Source organism: Acomys minous, assembly GCF_964271855.1.
Source record: "Acomys minous genome assembly, chromosome: 11".
NCBI lineage: Eukaryota > Metazoa > Chordata > Mammalia > Rodentia > Muridae > Acomys > Acomys minous.
In genome coordinates, this window is record NC_140492.1 from 99,911,068 (window position 1) to 99,931,696 (window position 20,629).

The window sequence follows — 20,629 nt, forward strand, 5'->3', positions numbered from 1 at the left end:
GTTTTTAAAAATACACTTTTAACTTTAGAATCATCTCAGACGTCTAGGACTGTTTCCAAAAGAGATTCCATTGTGCCTCTCCCTCAGTTTCCTCGTTGTTAGCATTCTCTACCCCGACAGACACCAGTCAAACCAGAACGTGACATCAGCACTTGTGTAAACCAAGCATCAGACGGCACTTGGCTTGCTCTTGTCTTCCTGCTAATTTCTCTCCAGGATTCTAACCACGTGGTGACTGGTGTCCTGTCTCGCTGGTTTGGTCTGCGAGTTTGCTAGCCTTTCTCTCTTCTTTATAAAGTCATCTTGAGCACCACCAGGCTGTTACGCCCTCCAGAACACTGCCTTGCTTGTCCCACACTGTTGCCTTGCTTGTTGCATGGTATAGGTTATAAGCATTTGGAAACGACACCACAAAGGTCAAGTGGCCTTCCCGTCATTTCCTGTCGCAGCCGTCACCTGGCTAAGGGAATGTTTGATAGGCCTCTCCTGCCTGAAGTTACTGATACAGAAATGAGTCAGGAAATGAGTCAGAAAGTTAAACTTGCCCTCAAGTAAAACGGCTGCCCGTTACTTTAACCGCCCCAGGAAATACTCAGATGTCATCAACTCTCCCCAGCTGAAGCCTCATGTCCTTAGGACACTAGCTGCAGAGCTGATTCTTACAGATGTCCGGCAGAGCACTCTGGAATGCGGTAGTCAGGCAGTGAGTGTGAGCTGTGATTCCCCTGACTTTCAATACCGACTTAGGGAAGTGGACAGGAAAAGTGAAGGCGGTTAGTTAACTTTGCCCTTCAGATAAAAGTATTTTTAATTGGTTGGGGAGGGAAATAGTCACTATATGCTAAGCGATATTTTCAGACATGGATTTTCTTGTTTTTAATTTTATTTATTTATTCACTTTACAGCCTAATCCCAGCCCCCTCTCTCCTCTCTTCCCAGTCCTGCCCTCAAGTCCCCTTCCCCAGACATGGATTTTAATTATGACAGTTTTCATGACCAAGCTATGTAGACAGCTGATTGCACTTGCATTGTCGTATGTACGGAAGCCTTCCGAAACATTTCTAACCTGCAAACAACCTCCTTCTACAAGTTCTGACACCTCCCATAGTCGTGTGCTTCATGTGTTGCAGGGGAGAACTGTGACCCTTAAGCTGAAGAACGTGAATTTTGAAGTAAAAACTCGTGCGTCTACGGTTCCGTCTGCTGTTTCTACTGCAGAAGAAATGTTTGCCATTGCTAAAGAGCTGCTAAGGACAGAAGTTCTATCAGCTTCTCCACATCCCTTGCGGTTAAGGCTGATGGGTAGGCATATATCTTTATTTATTTATCTTTCCTTTATATGTTTATTGCTCCCTCCATTAAAAAGAAAAAAGGTCAACTTGGGAATCTTTTCCTTCTTTCTTTCTTTCTTTTTTTGTTTTTTGTTTTTTGTTTTTTTGGTTTTTTGTTTTTGTTTTTGTTTTTGTTTTGTTTTTCGAGACAGGGTTTCTCTGTGTAGCCTTGGTCATCCTGGACTTGCTTTGTAGACCAGGCTGGCCTCAAGCTCGCAGCAATCACCTGCTTCTGCCTCCCGAGTGCTGGGATTAAAGGCGTGCGCCACCAACGCCTGGCTCATTATTTCTTAAAGCTGTTTAAGGACTTCTTCCTCTGCTGCTGTCAGTTGCAATTCCTAGAAATGGATGCATGCAGCGATGCATCTGAATACACATATAGAATGATTCAGTTCTGTCTGAGCCAATGGAAGTTGCTCTCAACCTTATATTTTTCTGAAGTCCTTGAGGCAAGATATTTCAAGACTCAATACTTAACAGATTTGAGAAACAAATCCAGGGCATTTAAATTATTTTCTGTAATACTCTATTGGGGATGTAGAACACTGTGATATAATGAAACGGGTGGATATTTCTGTCACTAAGCAACAACAACAACAAATTTCTTATTTAGATTATGAGGGCACTGAATTACGTCACGTCAGTTTAGCCTTTGCTTATCATATTGTGCTATGACTTTCAGACATTTTAGATTTCAGAGTTACAAATGAAGAATATGACACTGTGAAGCCACACCGCCAGCCACTGCCCGTTGGAAATGAGCTAGGGAGCCATGCTTGCATGTGAACTGTAAGAGATTGTGCCAAGACGGGGTCATTGGTCTAACTTTCACACTTGAGAGGTAGTGTACAATGAAACCACTGAAGTACGATTAAAAAAAAAAAAAAGAGCCAAAGAACAAGAATCTATAGAAACTTTACTCATTACTGAAGAGCTTAAAAGTAATCGAGGCACGCTGAAGTGGCTTGACAAGCTGTGTGTGTGCAGACAACAGGATGATGTTCAGCATGTAAATGAACTACACCAGGACGGGAAGGAAGCAAGGAGGTACTGCTAAGTGAAGGGAGCCAGGATGCTGTGGTGGGCATCTTGAGAAAGGCAAACCGTGGAGACAGTAAAAAGGCAAAGATGCTCAAAGGGAAGGATGAGGAGAGAAAGCAGAGTGAGACAGGTGTGTATGAATCTATAATTGTGAATGCGTGTCTTTATAACCACATCTGAATGCACAGAACGGACACCGCCAAGAGTAAATTCCAAAGTAAGCTGGCACTGGGCTGATAGTGCTGTGTCACTGCGTGTGTGTACAGCATGCAAGTGACAACAGGGTACATGAGAATTCTCTGTTGAGTTGCTGTGTGGAAATGAAACGCTCCTTAGCAGATGAAGTCTACTGAAAAAAGTCAGAGCTGAAGTGTCTCTGTACTTGACCCCCAAAGAATTACTTTCCATTTAATGGTATCATATGTGAAACATTATTGAAAGTCCTACATAATCTTGCCAGCTGCAATAGATCCATAACATTTACTGATACCCAGTTTCATCAAAACAAAGTAAGTTCTTCTTCATAATATCAGCTTTGAAAAAGTATCCTTTAATTTAGAAAATATTGGCTTGGGGATGTGGCGAAGTGGTAAATTATATGCCTAACATGCAAAAGACTATGTATGAGGCCAAACCTTAGCACGTAAGGAAAGTGCGCATGTGTATGTACACATCTCCAGAGGTGCTTGCTTCTCTCTGCTTTACCTTTTGCGTATGTGCCAATATAAGCATTGTATTGAGTGTTTTGTTTGTGTTGGGAGTGAATGTCTCTACACAATTTGAAACTGACTGGTTGTGGTTTCATTTAGGTGTTCGGATGTCTTCTTTTTCCAGTGAAGATGACAAGAGACACCAACAAAGGAGCATCATTGGCTTCTTACAAGCTGGAAACCAGGCTTTGTCATCTACAGCGTGTGTTCTAGACAAAGCTGACAAGACTGAGTTTGTAAAGCCTTTGGAAATGTCTCATAAAAAGAGTTTTTTTGATAAAAAGCGATCAGAAAGGATCTCGAACCATCAGGACACACCCAGATGTGAAACTGTCGGTGAGCAAGCTCTACAGACCTCACAACCACTCCAGGCGTTGAAGAGGATGGGTGGGAATGAAACAGCAGAGAAATCAAGGAACTGCCAGACATTCGAGTGCCCAGTTTGCTTTAGGAAGCTAGAAGGTGTCAGTCTGGATGCCTTTAACGGACATGTAGATTCGTGTCTTGATGGACCATCAGCCATTGAGGACCGGGAAGTGCCCTGTTTCTCAGATGCTTCCTCTGCAGATGTTGGTCAGAAGGAAGAGGCTCGCCATTCTAGTCCACTGCATGAGAAGCAGGAGTCTGAGGATGGACAGACCTCCTCAGTAGATGCTGTAGGTCTGGTGGAGACTGATGGCAGCTCATTGAAAGCAGCAGGCGTGGATACTTCAGGGCATTGTCGTACCAAAGAATATTCTGATGTCCCAGACCAGTCCTGTCCTAGTTCATTGGCAAACGAAACTGTCAGTATATTAAGTAGGCAGGCGTCCGCCCAGCCCTGTACAGATGCGCGAGGAACAGGCCAGGCTCTAGTTTGTCCTGTCTGTAACCTAGAACAAAAGACTGCCGATCTTACCCTCTTCAACGTGCACGTGGATATTTGCTTAAATAAAGGCATCATCCAAGAGCTGAGAAATAGTGAAGTCAACTCAGTTAACCAACCCAAAGAAAGTTCAAAAAATACTGGTAAGCATGTCGTCATTGAGAGGAATGTGCTAGGGCAGTAAGGGAGATGGGTCAGTGACTAAGAGTTCTTGCTACTCTGGTGGGGGACCTAGGTTTGGTCCCCAGAACCCACATGCTGGCTCACAACCATTCATAACTCCAGTTCCAGAAGATTCAGTGCCCCTCTTTGACCTCTAACAAGCCCCAGGCGCACACATGTAGGCGAGACATCAATACACTTAAAATTAAATTTGAGACAATAAGAGGAATGTGATTGTCTCGGGATATGTCTTGCTAAAATTACTGACACTGTTACATTTGAAATGTATACTATTAAAAGAGTGGCTTGTGTTTGCTCTCATTTAGGAAAATATTAGTTACCTTGCCATCGCTAGAAAGAATTCAGAATGAGTTTTTGAATTGATGGAAAACCTCCAGGTTAGTTTTGATTTAGTGCAGAATGAAGTTAAAGGTTGAAGGATCTAAATGATCTAATCAAAAAAGAAATTCCCCCAGGGAGCCTCTGCCAGGGCACAGTGACAAATTAGCTGCATTTATAGACCCAGGAAGCCGTTTTCACTTGTCTCTTGGTAGTGCTGACTGCAGCAAGATTGCAGAAATTAAGTTTAATGTCAGTACACCTAGTAGATTACAAGAACAATACTATAAATTAACCTTGTGGGGCTGGCAGTATGGCTCTGGGACACAGGCGCTTCCTGCAAGCCTTTCAGCCTGAGCTCGAACTCTGGACCGCGTGATGGAAGGAAAGAACTGACTTCCAAAAGCAGTCCACTCACCTCTGTACATGTGTGCTCGCATGTACACCCACACACATGCACACACTAATTTAATTAGTGTAATACAATATTTTAAAAAATTAATTTGGGCTATGTGTGATGTTATCTTTAATCTGTTGTTTTAGCTCTTTAATTCTTGTGAAGCTGTTCAGTTATTTTATCTTTTCCCTCACGAACTCTCTTGGCTTTCCTCCTGCAGACAGGCTCCAGAAGGCTTCAGGAAGGACAAAAAGGTATGACTGACTGGCTTGAGCGTCAGTAAAAAGAACCCGAAACTCAGGTTTTGCTGTGAGCTTTACCAGCTAACTTTTGCTTTTCTGACTTACCAAGTAACATTTTAAGCGCTGTTTCTGCAGAGTTATTTTCAAATATTTCCTTCTACGTAGAAATTGTGTGTTCTTTCTCATTCTAGGCCAGGACCGAGGACAAAGGGCTCAACATCGAAGAAAACGAAACCAAGCAGTCCCAGACACACCCTTGATAAATTTTTTCAATGAACTTTGAACATTTTATCAACATTTTATTGCGATTGTTAATTTCATAATCAGTGTATTTACTCCTCCTTAGTTTAAATTTATTTATTTAAGGAAGGCGAGTGCAATAATACCTCCCCACGTGACCATGTATTAACTTCTTTATATCTTCTTTAATAGCCATAAGAATTTCATTTCTAGTGTATACCAGTTGGAAATCAGTCATGTTAGAGACAACTTTAAAACACAAGTAAGAAGTGAGGTCAGAACATGATGTGCTATTTTGCAATGAGTATAAAATATTCATCAGGACTCATGTGCGCCAGCTTCAGTTTTCAGGGCGTGGCCACTGTGCTGCCATTGGATGCTGCTGTACTTGCTCATGTGTCTCTAAGCAGTCTGTGAGCATCTGTAGTCAGATGTAACCGTGCCTTCCATGAAGAGCTTTAGCTTAGCAGAAACAGCGTGAGTAGGAGTGTTACGTTCAGGAAAGTAACGCATGGTCTGAAGGACTCACTCCAACTGTTGTTATGCGCTTTTCTTTACTTATCTCATGAATAAGCACTTGGTTCACATAAAGAAATATTTAGTCTGTAATTCAAAATAGTTTTTTAACTCAGTACTTTAAGTGGCAATATTTCATTTCTTGTCAATTATATTTGACTTTCTACAAATCTGTAGTAAACAAGACCGGTGGGTAGTCACTTGGTTTACCTTCTCCTCTTTAAGAGAAAATGTGTAACTCAGAAGGTGAGTGCGTAAAGAAACATTGCACTTACCTCAGTTATAAACCTGTCCCATCTCTTTTAATATTTGTGAAGGAAAGATTTGCAGCAGCTAAGTAGTTACCGCAATCATGGCAGCGCCCGCAGGTTCTTTTTTTTATTTTTATTTTTAAGCATTTAAAATGTTTTACTGTCTACCACAACCTTTTTATTTCTACAGAGTCCCATCATTTTTTATGTGACTAAATTTTTTATTAAATACTTTTACATATACATTTATATTATTACACATATATACAATAAACTTCTTACAGCAAGAAGAACCACGAAACAATCAGGAATTATATAAATGTCACATTCATAGTGTTTTGGCTATTTGTATTTGGCAGCCTTGAAGAAAACATCTTTCCTCTCTTGGTGAGTCTAAAATTCTGAATGTAAACCAATATTTATCATTATCTTGTGATTATCAACTTAAAACTTAACAAAAGGCCTCCCTGCTCCCACCTTAAGAACTGAATCCTGCTGGGCGGTGATGACACACGCCTTTAATCACAGCACTGGGAGGCAGGAGGATCTCTGTGAGTTTGAGGCCAGTGTGGTCTACAAAATGAGTTCTACAAGAGCCGGGACTATACAGAGAAACCCTGTCTCAAAAACAAAACAAAAAAGAACCAAATATTTTTAATAGTTTTGTCTTTGCATATTTTAATGCATTTCTAGTAGACAGAAACATTTGAGGGAGAGCTTCCTTAGGACCTCATTAGCCAGTCTTAACCTGACTTTTCATTACTAGACTGCCTAAGAGTGTGCTGGAAGCTTGCTGACACACCACTCCCTTACCTGATAGTCCACACCATGACAGTTCCAAAGCCGTGCTGTTTGGTTACTGATTGTGATTTACTTATGTAAATTATTCGTAAAATTAAATTCAGTGAAACTGATTCAATGTATTGGAAAGTAGACATTACTGTATTTATTATTTCCTCCCATCTGAAGTATATTTTTGTTGTTTTCAACATTAAATAATAACTTATTTTCATTTAGATGCCCTATTTAATTGAATGCCATCATTTATAATATCTAATAATTTAAAATAAATTGATTGTTTAAGAATCTCTTACATGCATACTGTATTTACATTATTTTCTTCTCTGACTCTTTCTCTTCCAACTCCCCCCCCCCCATGTCCCCTCAATCCCTCTCAAATTCATGGCCTCTTTTTAAGTTATTGTTACACAACTATGGGTGCTTACATATATATGCACACATTGTTACATATATTTAACCTGCTGAATTCCTTTAGTGTAGTTTAGTGTTTAGGGATGACTGCTTGGGATGGATGGCTTATCAGGGGGCTTGTCCCTGGAGAAGATTGCTTGCCTTTTTGTATCTCTTCATTTGGGAGGGGGCCTTGTGATAGTTGCCTCATCCGTGTTGGCATGTTTAACTAGCGTTGTCATTGTGCGAGTCTTGTTTGAGTTACTATATTGTTGAAATTTTGTGGCTATAACTTCTTTGTCATACGTAGAAGACATGATCTCAGCACACATCCGGGTCCTCTGGCTCTTGTAGTCTTATCGCCCCCACGTTCCACGATGTTCCCCAAGCCTTAGTTGCAGGCTGTAGTGTATTCCCTTCTCTGCTGGAGAAACCAGAGCTTCTTAGAGACATGGCTGCATTCTCGCCGGAAAACTCCTAAACCAGGAAACTTTGTCTCGACCTCTCCAGCCCCATGCAAGATCCGTATCTTTCACATTCCTTTGTGTGTCTTACCAACTTTGAGTCATACCTCGAGCTAGCAACACCATTCAGACAGTCAGGCCGTCTGCCACCTGGTTGTTGATAGGCTGGCTCCTCTGCACTTCCGGGTCACAGTTCATCCTGAGGGAAGACTGACCAGGAAGCCAAGGGCAAAGGTAAGAGGCAGCGCTGTAGGGGGCGCTGTGTCTGTCTTGCTCTCCGCCCGCCCCATGCCCGGTCTTCCTCACTGATACTTTCATCTGTGTTTTCTCTGTCCGGACTTCTCCCACATCCTTTGTCATCTGTTTTGTCTAGTGTAGCCAACATGTTTTTGAGTTTTTGAAGCATTTTTAGAAAGCATAACAAAACTTAGAAGGAAGAGCGAATGAAGGGAACCGTAACTTTCGAGAGTCAAATCATGGGGCCAGGCGTAGTGGCTCACACCTCTAATCCCAGCACTTGGGAGGCAGAGGCAGGCGGATTGATGTGAGTTTGGGGCCAGCCTGGTCTACAAAGTGAGTCCAGGACAGTCCAAGCTACACAAAGAAACCCTGTCTCAAGAAAAAAATAAATAAATAAACAACACATGTACCCTGTGTTGGTTGGGGGATGCTCCTAACTGGAATATTACATTGATTCTTAATTGAGTCAGGAAGAAAAATGGTTAATATAAGGCAGTACAAAAGACTTTGAATGACATTTCACATGAAAGACAGCCATATCTTTCACATTTCCTTTGTGCGTCTTCCCAACTTTGAGTCATACCTTGAACTAATTACACCATTTAGACCGTCCTTTTCCATCCTCTAGTGAGTAAAAACTAGAAACAAGTAAAAATAAAACTTCATATGGTCAGTGTTTAAGAGAAAATTTATTTTTGGCTCCCTTGTCTACATTTTAAATAAATCTACACTTTTTTTCAGAGTTCAATAAAGCTCTGTCTGTAAAATCAGTACTATTGCTATACAACAGTGATTACTAATTAGAAAACAGTAAAAACAATCTTATTTATCATAGGGATCTATGAGGGTGTCTCAGAAGGAAAAAATGTTCAAGGATTTGAGAACTACAGAGTATTGGAAGATAAATAATACAAGTGAATAAATGAAATAATCTTATGAACAGAAAGAATGATTATATAAAACTAACCCCTCCACACCAGTTATACTGTTATGTATAATAAAATTCACAATCCCTATAAAATTGATAAATAGAGCCAGGCATGGCACACGCACCTTTACTCCCAGCATTCAGGAGGCAGGGTCAGGAAGCTATGAGTTCAAGGCCAGCCTGGGTTACATCGTGAGACCCTGTCTCAAGAAGAGAAAGATAAGTGGATACTAAATTGTATGCAGTAATTAATACAGTATTAACAGTAGCAGTGGTAACGGGAAGGAAAAATTTAAATAACCTAGTGAGGAAAATACTGGCTGTTAAATAAACAGTCCTTTTTATTGTTGATAACTCATAGAGAAAATTTAAATTTGATGGAATCTTAACTACTGGGAGTTCCTAGGCTACCCTCAAGGTCATTATTAGCTAAAAAGACTAATAGAACTAGAAAGCTTGCAAAGCCCAGGATTATAGTTTGTAAGAGCAAAAAGGTATAATTAATAAGCAAAGAAGCTTATTAGATACAGCTTAAAAGCAGGATGCTTTTCTGTACATGTCGGACCCTGGGTTTGAACCGCAGCAGCACAGTGCGTGCTTGAGGTCAGTAGAATCTCCTGCTTCCAGGGGAGGCATGTGGAGTACACACAATACTCCCACGAATACTGCATGCCAGCGTGCAAAATATCCCCGACCGAGACACCTCGCCCAACCCTTGCCGCCCAGAATGTTTCCCGGAAGTCTGTGACACGCGTTCCTGTCATCCCAACTGACCTTAGCTACTGAACCTTACACCTTCCCAAGAGCCACTGGTCCAAGGCCTCAGTCCTCAAAAGGCATGCATTCGCCATAAGCCAGTTGGTAATACGAACTATCTCTTCAAACTAATACAGTGCGGCCCAAAGCTCTGGGCATGAAACATACTTATCAGGCTGGTAAAGGCCAAGGGCTCAGAGGCCACTTCTTCTGAAGAGAGAGGCCTTTCTTTGCGAAATGTAGGAGTTGAGCAACCCGAACCCACCACGGTAACCCTTACAGTTTGCTTGCAAAATAAATGTGCATTAGAACTGTATTAGAGTAAAGAATAAAAAGATAAGGATCACTTAGAGTAACATTTTTTTCTGCCTTGTTTTTTTTAAAATAAGATTTATTTATTAATTATGTATACAGTGCTCTGTCTGCATGTACACCTGCAGCAAGATCACATTATAGATGGTTGTGAGCCACCCCATGGTTGCTGGGAATTGAACTCAGGTCCTCTGGACGAGCAGTCAGTGCTCTTAACCCCTGGGCCATCTCTCCAGTCCCTACCTTGTTTTTTGTGGGGTTATTTTTTTTTGTTTTGTTTTTTGTTTTTTGGGTTTTGTTTTTGTTTTTGTTTTTTTTTCCTTAATGCAGAAAAATCTAAAAATCTTAACATGTTGAGGGAGTCTCGGGAGTCCGGCCTGTCCATCTGTGACATATCATTATATTTTGCTCTTCCAGGAGCCCAAACAAGCCTAGGGATTGCATGTCTGTACAACCGTTGCTTTCATGAAAGGCGGAGGTGTCTCTCTTGGTATGTCCCTTTTATTGCTGTGGCAGCGGATGGCTAGACAGCCTGCCTGTCTTCCCAGATAACAGAAGAGCGGCGTTATGGGACGTCATTGGGAAATCCAGACCATCGGCTCAGAGTGCTCTGGTTCCAACGCTTAGCACGGAAGTAGAAGGTCCATGAGCCTCCTGAAGAAGAGACCTTGAAGAGGCTGACGCGTCCACGTTGACGTGGTAGAAGCCGTGGTGCTGAGCTGAAGAAGGGACGTCACGCTAAGAGAACGTAGGCAATACCCAACCCAACCTACGGGCAGAGGAAGTAACGGCAGTTAATGAGACCCTCCTGTTCTCTTTTATTAAACGCCTTTATTCATCATGGGTTATCTATAAGCTCATCCCCTTTATTTTTTGCCTCAAATATGTTATCAGTCTTGTGGGAGAGAGAGAGAGAGAGAGAGAGAGAGAGAGAGAGAGAGAAGTCTTAATAATCTTTATAAATCTTTATATCCTATATCAGATAGGACTCAACTCTAAGTATTAAGAAACTGTGCCTCATGAAAGTCTGGAACACATAGGCCAGGGAGGGACGTCATGATGCCTCGATTCCACAAAGCTCTCACGGGCCAGCCCCTCCAGCCCATCACTCCATGGTTCCCAAGGGCACCCTCAACTCAGGTACAAGGTAACCGTGTCTGCTTCCAGTAAGTGGGGCAGAGGGACTCCATCTGCCCTTGCAGAGCCGTTTGGGAAGTTCTGCGTGTTCTCTGAAGCTTTCCTAGCTTTCTTCATGCTGACATTCTCGGTGCTTCCTCAGCTAACCCCCTTTCCCCCCACCACACCCCAAAACAAATCGAGTGCCTTTATAAAGACTAACCGCAAACAGTGTCTTCAGAGTACCGTGTTGAGTCACTTTTTTCAAATGTTCTTAACTCTCCAGCTTAAGAGGAATGAATGCATGGAAAAGGAGGGGTTTAGAGACTTTCCTTACGTGAAACCTTGTATGGCGTGAGTATTCCCACCTTGACACAGCTATTTAACCTTAACCAGTCAAACGTAAGACCTATCTTGGAGCAAGTCCGTCATGCAGTCCTAATACTGGCCCACAGTCTGGTAGGCAGAGAGCCACACAGAAAAACCACAGCAAATAACAACTTCAGGGTCTTCATCAAGGAAGAGGAACACAAAAACAGTGACCGGTCCCAGAAGGAAGGGCATCCTTTCCCGAAAGGGCCTTAGGGCCTGTTGAAAAGTGAGTTGGTTCCCACATGGCTAGGAGGAGGCTCTGTGGGCCTTTGGAAGCTCAGCAGAGCACAAACCCTGAGGAACTCTTCCATCTCTGAGGTGAGTGTTAATCAGTCACTCTGTGATGCCTGGAGGCTGGCGGGAATGTGGGGCCACATGTATCTCTGCATCCCAAGTGTGCTGGCCCGGCCAAGTGTTAATGGTCATTTGCGCGGTATCCCAAGAAGAGCCTGTCTGGCAGAGCGTCTTGCATTTTTACTCTTGCAACACACACCATCGCGGCAAGGTATAGATAGATGCACGTAGGACTGCCGGTTAGCCAGCAGGCTGTGGGAGGACGTATTGTGCAGGGTGCTGGAACCTTCCCCTTCTGGAAGTTCTAGCATCCTCTTTGGCCTCCTGTTTCTTCCCTCTGCCCCACTTACTGGAAGCAGACACGGTTACCTTGTACCTGAGTTGAGGGTGCCCCTGGGAACCATGGAGTGATGGGCTGGAGGGGCTGGTCCGTGAGAGCTTTGTGGAATCGAGGCATCATGACGTCCCTCCCTGGCCTATGTGTTCCAGACTTTCATGAGGCACAGTTTCTTAATACTTAGAGTTGAGTCCTATCTGATATAGGATATAAAGATTTATAAAGATTATTAAGACTTCTCTCTCTCTCTCTCTCTCTCTCTCTCTCTCTCTCTCTCTCTCTCCCACAAGACTGAAGAATCACCCTCTGGTAATAGCTTCTACTCAGTGAGGTAAGGACTCAAAATAGGTAAATGTGTCAAGTGGGAGTCTGGGAAGATAGCATCAGACAGGAGAGTAAAGGAATTGCTAAGTGCCTTTTTGTTTTTTAGATAAAGAATACTCAAAGGCCTGGACTTATAGTTTACTGCAAATGTGGACATTTTCAGCATGTCCAGATCAAAACACAATGCTCGCTTCAAAGTGCATACTTAGGAATCATGCAATCAGGGCCATGAAGATGCGTTAGTGGTTAAAGTGTGCTCCGTCGAGAGAGCGCGGGGACCGAAGTTGGGCCCTCAGAACTCACATCAACGCCAGATGGGCCTGGTGGCCTGCCTCTAACTCCAGCCTCCTAAAGTCAGACACAAGAGCTCCCCAGAGCAAACGGACTAGCAGAACTGGTTGTATCCTGTGAACCCAGAGTTGAGACCCTGCTTCGAGGAATAAGGGGGGAAGACAATCCAGGGTGATTTCTGACATCAGCTTCAGCCTCTGTGTGCACGTACATGAGGAGAAACATGCATGCACACCGCATACCTGAAAAGGGGAATGGGGAGCAATCAAAATTGTTTTAAATCTCAAAGTGTTTGTGGTTCCGAGCTAGGACACCTTAATTCACAGCTGCTGTTAGCCACATGCTGCCACCTGGCCAACCTTCTATTAGGAGAGAAATTAAAGATTTCATTACTGTCTGTAATCCCAGCACTCAGGGAGGCAGAGGCAGGCATATCTCTGTGAGTTTGAAGCCAGTCTGGTCTACAGAGTGAGTCCAGGACGGCCAGGGCTACACAGAGAAACCCTATTTTGACCAAAACAAACAAACAAACGAAACAAAACAAAACAAAACCCTCAGGATTGAGCACTGGCAGCAGTAGTTTTCTGGCTGAACTCTGTTCCACTTTTACTTGGCAAACAGGTCTTGCCTGTTGTAACTGGAGATACAGTGAGGGAAATCCTGAGAAACCTCCTGACTTTGTGATATTTAATATTAGATATATTCTAAACAGTGCTTATTATATCTGGACAACGGCCATACAAGAAAGAGCAGCATAAGGAAATTAGAGAGTGAAGGAGGGGGGTTCATGATGTTTTAGAATGGAGCGATCAGAGTGGGGTCTTTTGAGGAAACCACAGTTCAAGCTTTAACTATATGAAAGGTGAAATCATAGATTCATAATAAAAAATTCTAGTAAATTATTACTTCTCTTATTTGAAGTTTATTTGGTGAATTAGGATGTATCGGACTTGTTTCTGTATTATTTTTAACAGAATCCGGCTAGGAAAGTTGATGATTTCATGATTATCAAATGAGAAATTATCTTGTTTCTTTGTTTGTTTGTTTGTTTTTTCTTCCCAGGAGGAAATTCTGGAAGAGCAGCTAGGGAGTATTTAATATTGAAATTCTAGTAATGAGTACTGACTATAAATCAAATCCAGACTTTTTTTTAATTATACAAAGAACATGAACAGCATTTCTGAGGGCTTGTTGATTTCTAGAACTGTTTCCTTTTGTGTAGAGCCAAACCCTAGAACCTGGCGAGCCACGCCTAAAGGCGGACACCTCAGACCAGCCAAAGGCAGGCCAGGCCTGGAGAACCAAGAGCCTATGCCTAGCCGCCCGCCCTAAAGAGAGCAGCCTCAGCCCTGTGCCCTGTGGGGTGCGTGTGCCCTGTGGGGTGCGTTTCCACTCCAGCTCCACACCCTAGTGGGGTCTCCACAGCGCTGGTGGCCATGGACCCCGAGAGCGGCCAGAGCCCCGGGGCCAGGGCGCTGATGCTCCAGGTGGCCAGGGGGCTGAGGGCAGACCTGTGGGGCGCGGCCACCGGGCCCTGGAGGAGCCTGGCTAGGATGCCAAAGCCAGAGGTGCCGGACACGGAGGCAGCCGCTGCAGGACAGGAGTGCTGTGAGTCCTGGGTCTAGGTCTCCTGATGGGCAGAGGGTGAGCTCGGGCCGAGGAACTAGAGAAGTACCACACCCTGGAAGGGAACAGGAGTTGGCATTCTGCCTTAGCAACCCTCGGGATGTCTGTCCTGGACACTGGCCCCTTGCTGGCTGGTTTTCAACTTTGAAATTCTTCCCACTGAGAGTGGTGATTCACACCCTATGCTGTGGATGGGAGGGTCACTTTCTCAAGCTGAGGAGGAGAATGTTTAAAGAAATGAGTAAGCCCTTGTCCAAATAAAAGAATTCCTTGTGCTGTTGTCTTAAATCATGATTTATGGGCAGATTTATTGTGTGACTTTAAATCACTTAATGTTGTTATACTTGAGGTCCTAAATCATGGGGAATCGATCAGCTATGCCTTGGGAATAACAGCATCAACTGAGACTATACTGAGGAAGTCTTCAGGAGTTGAAAATAAAGGACTCAAGTCTCTGAAGTGCACACCACAGCCTCAAGGATGACCTCTTTCCGGAAGCCCCAGCCTTGGCAGATGTACACCATTTCCTTAATATAATGTGCAGTTAGTTAGCTAATCCAGAACTATTTTCCGGGGCCTAATATTTACAAGACATGTTTCAGATATGGGGATGCAGAGAACAAGGCATCCCCTGTCCCCATGGAGCCTGTATCCAGTTGTGGTGGAGGCCGATGGACCACAAACAAGGATGTAAACAGGCGTGTTAATTCAAGGCAAAGGTCTAAGCGCTGTGAAACAAAGTGGCATGGGTGGGAGCAGGGCACAGGAGGACTTTAGGTCAGGGTACAGAGCTCTCTTTTGGGGGCCGATACCCTATGAGAGGGTACAACCAGCCATGAGAAGTTCAGGTAGAAAGTCCCTACGTTTAAACTAAGGAAGATGCCCAGCCGGTCTGGGGCCTGATGCATGAAGCTGAGAGCTACTGAGACTGGGGAGGGTTAGACCTTGGATGATGAATGTCGGCTAAGTGTTGGAAGCTTGGCGTTAGTTAAAACTAGTGAGCCTTTTAGTGGGTGGGGCTAATGGGAACTAGCTTTCATGTTCCTGATAGGCAACCCTAAAGAGAATTCCAGAACTGGTCCTACCCTTCTCTTTCTACTACCTTCTCCACATGTATCCACTGTGTTCTGTCATGCTGCCACAGCCCCCCCCCCCACACACACACAAATAAAACAGCCAAGAAGCCTCATCATGAAACCTCTGAGGCTCCCTTTTCTCATCCTATGTCCGCTGTCTCAGGCATTTTGCTAACACGGGATAAGAGGTAGAGCAAGTCCGTTCTCTTATGAAAGAAGCATTTAAGAAACAAACAAACATGGTATTGTATTTTTTCTCAAATTTAGGCATTTAATAAGTGTGCATTGGCATTTCATTGCTGGCCGTAATTTGTGTTCCCCTCATGGTAGTGGTAGCATTATTTTATCACTTTGGTTCCTCTCTGTTCTTTTGAAGTCTTTTCTCTGTGTTTAAATTGAGTTTTTGGCCACTGGGAGCTAAATAGTCTGGATGTATTTCATATGTCAGAAATATTATTTGCAAATATAATAACTTGCTCTTGCAGCATGTCTTATTCCTTAAGGGTACTGTTTTGTTTTGTTTTGTTTTTGTTTTTCGAGACAGGGTTTCTCTGTGTAGCCATGGCTATCCTGGACTCGCTTTGTAGACCAGGCTGGCCTCGAACTCACAGCGATCCACCTGCCTCTGCCTCCCCAGTGCTGGGATTAAAGGTGTGCACCACCACACCCGGCCCTTAATGGTACTTTTTATAAGAGTGAAAGCTATACGTACATATAGTTTATCAGTTTTTTTCATTTATGGCCATACTGCTGCTGTTATGTGTAAGAAACCACACACTATGAGGTTTTTTTTTCTCATGTATTTTCTTCTAAAAGTTTATAGTTTTGTGTTTTTCATTTACATACATGGTCCATTTTGGAGTTCATTTCTGTATAAGATATAAAGTTTATATCAAGATTCAATATAGTGTCCAAATATTTAAATGTAATTTGTTGAAATGATTATCTACTCTGTTGTCAAAACTTGCATACTTTTGTCAAAAAATAACTGATAATATTTGTGTGTGTTTATTTTTAGACTGCATGTTTAATTCTATTGGTATATGTGTTCTTCTCTATGCTATATATCCTATTCACATATTACTTTTGCATATTACTGTATACTATTATTCGATAAAATTAAGTAATGTGACTCTTCCAACATTACTTCTATTTTCAAAATTGATTTGTCTCTCTAAATTGTCTTTGTCTTTATATATTTATAATGAACCTGTCAATAGCTACAAGATGTTTGCGTGACATTTCACTAGAATTGCATTAAACCAGTAGACAAACTTTGAGACAATTAACAGCTTACGATGTCCACCTTCCCGCTCAGGGACTTGGTATATCTTCACATGATTCTGTCTTTGAGCTCTTTCAACAACACTCTTTTATTTTTTTTTAAAGATTTAGTTTATTATTTTATGTGAGTGTGTGTTTTGTCTGGGTGTATGTATGTGCACCATGTATGTGCCTCATGCCCTTGAAGGTCAGAGGAGCGCGTAGGGTCCCCTGGGACTGGAGTTACAGATTGTTACAAGCTGCCATGTAAATGCTGGGATTTGAACCTGGGACCACTGCAAAAGCAACAAGTTCTCTTAACCACTGGGCCATCTCTCCAGCCCCACTATTTCTTTGGTATAGAGAAACTGTATCTGTTTTGTTGCCTTTGTAAGTATTTTGGTTTCTGGACAGTTGTAAATCGTGTTTTGTAAATTTTAGTTGTGTAAATTTGGTAAATTTTAGTTCACTGCCAATATGCAGAAACATGAATGACAGTCATGTGTTGGTCTTGAGAATCCAGCAAACATGCTAAGCTCACGTGTTGGTTCCAGAGCCTCTTTGTCTGTTCCTTGAGATTTTATATGTAAATAACCAAGTAGTCTGCAGCCAGACCACCCAGTTTTCCTTCCTATCTATGTGTCTTTTCACTTCCTTTACCAATTTATTGTACTTAGCTGTAATCTTCAACACACTACGTAATCAAAGAGGGTAGAGTGGAAATAATTTTATTCTTGATCTTAGGAACAAAAGAGGTCCAGATTTTAAAAGTTGAGTGTGATGCTGGTTGTCAGTTTTTTAGTAGATGCCCTTTCAAAATGAAATCCTCCTCAGTTTCCAGTTAACCAAGAGAGGTAATTTTTCTTTTGGAGAAGAAGGAATAAAGCTGTTTGTTCTTTGTTTTCTTTTCTTTTATAAATGTATTTGTGTGTGTGTGTGTGTGTGTGTGTGTGTGTGTGTGTGTGTGTGTGTGTGATGTACGACATGAGGGTGGCATATGCATGCTACAGTGTACATGTGATGATCAGAAAACAGTCTTATGGAGTCAGTTCTCTTCTCTAACCTTTATATCCTTTCAGAGGTTATCGCGCAGGTCATCAGGCTTGCATAGCAAGTGCCTTTACCTACCGAGCCATCTCATTGGCCCCTAAAGGAGATTTTTTTTTTATAGACTCTCTTGTTCTCTAAGTACTTGGTAAAATTCACCAAAACAATGCTTTTGAGCATAAAATTTTCTTTTTTGCAATAGTTTTAACTATAAATCTAATTTCTGTAATAGCCAGGGTTCTCTGTGTTAATTATATAATCTTGCATGAATTTTTATGGGTCTATGGTTTTCTAGAAAATATATAACTTTATCTTAGTTGTTAAGTTTATATGGATGGAGTTGTTCACAATATTCCCTTATCTTTTTTTGTTTGTTTGTTTGTTTTGTTTTGCTTTGCTTTTGGAGACAGGGTTTCTCTGTAGCCTTAGCTGTCCTGGACTCACTTTGTAGACCAGGCAGGCCTTGAACTCACAGAGATCTGCCTACCTCTGCCTCCTAGAGTGCTGGGGTTATAGGTGTCCCACCACACCTAGATTCTTTTCTTTTTCTTTTTTCCTTCCTTCCTTCCTTCCTTCCTTCCTTCCTTCCTTCCCCCCTCCCTTTCTTTCTTTCTTTCTTTCTTTCTTTCTTTCTTTCTTTCCTTCTTTAATGAGGCAGTCCTACTTCTGCCTCCTGAGCCATAGCATCTTTTGATGTCTGGTGTGGTCCTTTCATTTGTGATATTGCTCTTCTTATGTCATCTGGACAGGCATTTGTTGGTTCATTGATACTTTCAGATAACCATCTCTTCTTGTTTCCGTTGACTTTGGTTTATGGGCTTTTTTTTTTTCCTGTTAGAAATTCTATTGATCATCCCTTTGCCTTGCTCTTTTTCTTCTAACTCCTTACTTGAGGTTTCTTTTGCTCTTCTCCTTTAAAAAAAAAAAAAGTCTGTTTTTATTTCATTTATTTATTTCACGTATTTGCCTGCACGATGTGTGTGCCTGGTGACTGTGGAAAAGAGGGTGTTCAACTCCCTAGACAACGGCAGACAACTGTGAGCCACCATGTGAATGCTGGGAACCAAGCCCAGGTCTTCTACAAGAGCAGTCAGTGTTCTAAACTGCTGAGCCATCTCTCCAGCCTTGCTCCTTTCCTTTGCGTTTAGCTCAAAATATCTTGTCAAATGTGTGCTGTTAATTCTTAACCTCAATTTTGATTTCATGCCCCATGCTTGGGACTATATCTTGAGAACCCCTTGGCTCCTTTGACACTTCTCTAAACCAGTTAATAAAGCCTGTCCCGTGGATGTGAGGGAGACAGATAATGTGTGTGTGAGGTCATGTTCACAGTAGGTGTGGCTCCATCTTATGCCCTTTCTTATAAATAAGAATAAAACATGTCCCTTCCTCTTGGCCTTTATATAGGTCTTGGCAGTGAGGTCATTTTAAGATTTCATTCCCTGGGCTGGCGAGATGGCTCAGTGGTTAAGAGCACTATCTGCTCTTCCAAAGGACCTGGACTCAGTTCCCAGCCCCTACATGGCAGCTCACAACTGTCTGTAATTCCATTTCCAAGGGATCTGACACTCTTGCCCCCATACCAATGCACATAAAATGAAATTAAATAAATTATTTTTTAAAAAAAGATTTCCTTCCCACAGGTCTGGTACTGAACCTGAATTTTGTAGATAGAAGTTTTGTCTTTGTAAGATGTGTGCTCCTCCCAGTCTCATCTTGTACTAACTTGTCACAGAGATGCTCCCCTGGGGGGTCAGTCTGCTGGGGCCCGCTGCCATGCTAAGCTGGTAACAGTCCGTGGGGCTTCGAGGGGCTGTCTTCTTGAACAATGCTTTCTTTGAGGCCAAGGACATTTTGAGGGCTTGAAAACGCTTGAAATGTGAAGAGAAGGTGGAACCACAGTATTCTGGCTTTGTAAAATATGTGAGCACATACGCGGTGTCCTCGACCGCCGAGTGGGAGAGTCTCAGAGCTGTCACTCCAACTTCTCAGAGCACAAGGCTGTCACGTGAGATGTGACCAAGAGCTATGGCCTCCTTCACTTCCCCGGGTCATGCTCGCTTTCTTTCTTTCAGTGCTGCCAATTGAGAGGAGCTTTCAGGACGCCGCTAAAAGCAATAATTTGGATCTTATGGAGAAGCTGTTTGAAAAGAAGGTTAACATTAACACTGTGGACAATGTGAGTGTAGAAGTCGCAAATATGGCAAGTGACTACTCCACGTGATAGTTTGGGTACAGAGGTCAACTGAAATAATGGTAATAATTGAAGGGACTAGGCTGGCTGACATGTCGGGGCTCTAATGTGGGGGTGAAAGCTCAGGGTGGAGTTAGGCAGCGAAGCTGGCACAGAGCGTTTTCACTCAGGGGAGGGAAGTGTGCTGGGGTTTATGTTCATGAGGGCGAAGTCTGTGGGTAGACGGGCAAGCCCACCACTGGGACTGTGGGCCCGGACTTGGTCCTAAATTATATGCTGTGGATCAGTGCTGCCTTGCTGTTCTTGGAAGCTGGGACATGATTTCCTGTAACATCTGGGCTCTTTTTCTTTCTGTGATGCCCTCTATGGCTGGGGTTGGAGAGACAGCTCAGCTGTTAAGAGCACTGGCTGCTTTAGCAGAGGACCTAGGTTCAATTCCCACCTCCTGCATGTCAGCTCACAACCATCTGTACCTCCAGTTCCGGGAGATTTAGTGTCCTTTTCTGGCTTCTGTGAACATGCATAGAGGCAGAGGCAGGGGCATCTCTAAGTTTGGCCCCAACCTGTCTACATGAGTTCCAGGCCAGGCAGAGCTTTAAAAATTAAAGAGAGAGGGGGAGGGGCGGGGAAGAAGCAAGCATTTGAAAATAATTACTCGCTAAATTACATATATTTATCTTTTAAATTTATTATAAACATGGAGA

At 42.7% G+C, this 20,629-nt stretch overlaps 2 protein-coding genes across 4 annotated transcripts in view; both read left to right on the forward strand.

Annotated features, from left to right (window-relative positions):
- POLK (DNA polymerase kappa) overlaps nucleotides 1–7,189 on the forward strand; it is a 59,316-nt gene extending 52,127 nt beyond the window's left edge. For all 3 annotated transcript variants that reach the window (XM_084802709.1, XM_084802710.1, XM_084802708.1), the window contains 4 exons: nucleotides 1,131–1,302; nucleotides 3,182–4,090; nucleotides 5,066–5,099; nucleotides 5,279–7,189. In XM_084802709.1, the coding sequence (XP_084658835.1) occupies nucleotides 1,131–1,302; nucleotides 3,182–4,090; nucleotides 5,066–5,099; nucleotides 5,279–5,363 (1,200 nt within the window). In that variant the 3' untranslated portion in view covers nucleotides 5,364–7,189. The remainder of the gene's footprint in view (nucleotides 1–1,130; nucleotides 1,303–3,181; nucleotides 4,091–5,065; nucleotides 5,100–5,278) is intronic.
- Nucleotides 7,190–14,155: 6,966 nt separating this feature from the next.
- Nucleotides 14,156–20,629, forward strand: part of ANKDD1B (ankyrin repeat and death domain containing 1B) — a gene marked incomplete at its 5' end in the record, with an annotated part of 58,017 nt that continues 51,543 nt past the window's right edge. The window contains 2 exons of the mRNA XM_084802727.1: nucleotides 14,156–14,327; nucleotides 19,807–19,910. Of these exons, the coding sequence (XP_084658853.1) occupies nucleotides 14,156–14,327; nucleotides 19,807–19,910 (276 nt within the window). The remainder of the gene's footprint in view (nucleotides 14,328–19,806; nucleotides 19,911–20,629) is intronic.